This window comes from Seriola lalandi, unplaced genomic scaffold (assembly GCF_002814215.2).
Source record: "Seriola lalandi dorsalis isolate HSWRI2012SDOR001 ecotype SW California unplaced genomic scaffold, Sedor1 jcf7180001974014, whole genome shotgun sequence".
Lineage (NCBI taxonomy): Eukaryota > Metazoa > Chordata > Actinopteri > Carangiformes > Carangidae > Seriola > Seriola lalandi.
In genome coordinates, this window is record NW_019444680.1 from 1 (window position 1) to 2,568 (window position 2,568).

At 43.6% G+C, this 2,568-nt stretch overlaps 1 protein-coding gene across 1 annotated transcript; it reads right to left on the reverse strand.

Annotated features, from left to right (window-relative positions):
- Window positions 1–169: 169 nt before the first annotated feature.
- LOC111653334 (neurobeachin-like protein 1) lies at window positions 170–2,517 on the reverse strand (the record flags this gene model as incomplete). Its single annotated transcript, XM_023403886.1, has 5 exons — window positions 170–329; window positions 1,647–1,780; window positions 1,877–2,054; window positions 2,169–2,258; window positions 2,432–2,517. Coding segments are annotated over 5 exons (648 nt in total), but the record flags the coding sequence as incomplete, so codon positions are not given.
- Between the last annotated feature and the right edge of the window lie 51 nt (window positions 2,518–2,568).

The window sequence follows — 2,568 nt, forward strand, 5'->3', positions numbered from 1 at the left end:
GATGGAGGCTGACACACAGCTGTGTTGCAAAATTTAGTACAACTGCTCTTAAAATGCACAGTTTTATTTTATGTTTTATGTAGTTTGTTGTAGTCTTCTAGCTGTTGGTTGCTACACCCCCATTCGCTAATGAAAATATGATCGCTTGCTACATAAACTTCGATCTCACCAATGCGCAGAGGGAAGTCTCCTTTGTTCCAGATGTTGAAGTTGAACAGTAGATGCGTGTGAAGCTGCTGCAGCAGCGCCTGGTTCTTCTCATATGTCACCTGCTCGATCAGCAGCTGCATAGCAACGAGCACGCTGACATCGACGTGACCCGCCGGCAGCTAAACACACACACAAACAACGAAGAAAAAGATCAATTATATGCACATTTACTGGGACACACATGCAAATAGATGAAACTCAAAGCGGGGAGAGATTACAGTAGAAAACAAAGATGATATGAAAATATCACACATAAAACAAGTATTTATTATGTATAGTCCCATAAACCATGATGAGGCTTGTTAGGGAGCAAGTATAAAGTAATGTGACACCCTTAACTCTCCCCACAAACAGATAAGGAGCATGTTGGAATGGGGAAACACATTAGTGGTTTATTTGGACTTTTACCATTTACAGGGTGTGGTTACTTTGCAACAGCAAAGTGTCTGGGTCCCTGAGGAGGCTGTTACTTTCCCATGGTGTAAATGCTGAATCAAAGGTATTTTCAACCCCTCGATAAACAAATAATTACAGTGGGACATGGATCAAACAAAAAGAAAGAAAAGGAAAAGAAAGAAAGAGTTGAGAATTAAAGAACGAGTAAATAGGGGAACGAGACGGAGACAAAGGAGAAGACAAACACAGACGCACAGAACAAACACAGACAAACCTACAGACGAGGACAAAAGCTTTCTGAGGTGAATTAACGTCAGCGGGGGAGGGTCCAGCAACATTCATAATCCTCCCACCATGTGAGTCTCATACAGTATGAGTAATGTAATAAAGGGCAGAAGTGGCCCCTTTTATCAAAAATAAATTGAAGTCAGAAATTCTTCATTCCCCTGCTGCTGAACCAAACTAATCCAGCTTGAATAGGGTGAAAAACAGAAGAGGCTTAAGTCCTATTTGCATGGACTAATATTATGTAGAGACTTTAATGCAATTTGTGAGATGCACTCTGCTGGTAGAAATGGCCAAATAAGTGCCTGTAAAACATCCCTGTAGATCCCTACGCTGTTATAACGACAGGAAAATGGAAACCACACATCTGAAGAGGGAAAACTAAAAAGAATTAAAGCTGAACTGAAATTAATCAGCGAGACTCAAACAGGATTAACATAATCAGGGAAGTCCTGCCCTCACCAAAACACGAACCTTGCATTGTTTTAATTAACAACTTGCAGAGGTGTGGGGGTTGTGTTTCTGGTGTAAACAATCTCAAATTGTAAATATTTCATATTTTTGTTCAAACTGTTGTTTCAAACTGATCCAAAGAAAGAAAGAAAGAAAGGAAATAGTGGAAATAAAGTGAAAACACGCTCTTTTGTTTTAGGACATGTGTCTCCAAGAGTCTCCTCCTGTACACAGTTCCCATGATTCCACTCCGACAGCCTGGTTATATTACTCATGTGCAAAGTTAGGGGTCGAACAGAGACCTTCTGAAGCAGAGCTCCCAGTGTACCGACGCCATGCGAGTGGAGCAGAGTCTCCTGGTTGATGGGATGCCTCTGCAGGAAATGCTTCAGCACCAAGAGGAAGGTGGCCACCAGATTCTTCTCCAGACGAGCCTCTGAAGCAGAAAACCAAAAATACGTTTGTTCCCGCAGGCTGCTTAACCGTATCAACGCACTGCAGCAGTTTCATAATTAATAAAGGAAATACAGACCTGACGCTCTGTTGGATGGGAGAATGACCCAGTCTCCATCAGCCGGTGTGGTCACATCAGGGGTGATGAAATCCGACCCAGCTGCAGGATCACCGGCGTGTTGATCGGGGGTCACCAGGGTCAGCTGCTCCAGAACAGGGAACAGCACCGGCAGGCCGCCCACACAGTTGATCATATCCTGCCACAGATAACATAGCGACACATAGGAAAACAGAACACGCATCCGTGAAATAAGAACTGGGATATTCCAGAGAGCACAGGACAGTGACGTGACAGCGTGAGCTCCTCCTACCTTGATGTCCCAGTTGACCACTTTGTTCCCAGTCAGGCGTCCATGCAGCATGTTCGGAGACAGGTCTAGACAGATGGGGTTCCTACAAGCCTGTCGACAGAAGGACCATGTTTAGATAAAAAAATGAGTTTATCAGTCATTAATCATATAATTTATAAAACTTATATGACAGATACGATCTCAAGAATCAGTCGCTGCTCTCTCTACATGGCTGATTTGAGGGATTTAAGAAGGGATTGCTTAGACAGCTGTGGTCCAGTCACCTTGGGCGAGTAGTACAGCAGCAGTTTGGCTGAGAGGTCGCCGAGTTCTGACTCCTGGGCTTTGAATGGAGAGATGCAGTTTGGACCTGTGCAGAAAAAAAGGAGAGTGAGAATTTAAGAGAGAGAAAGAAGCAACA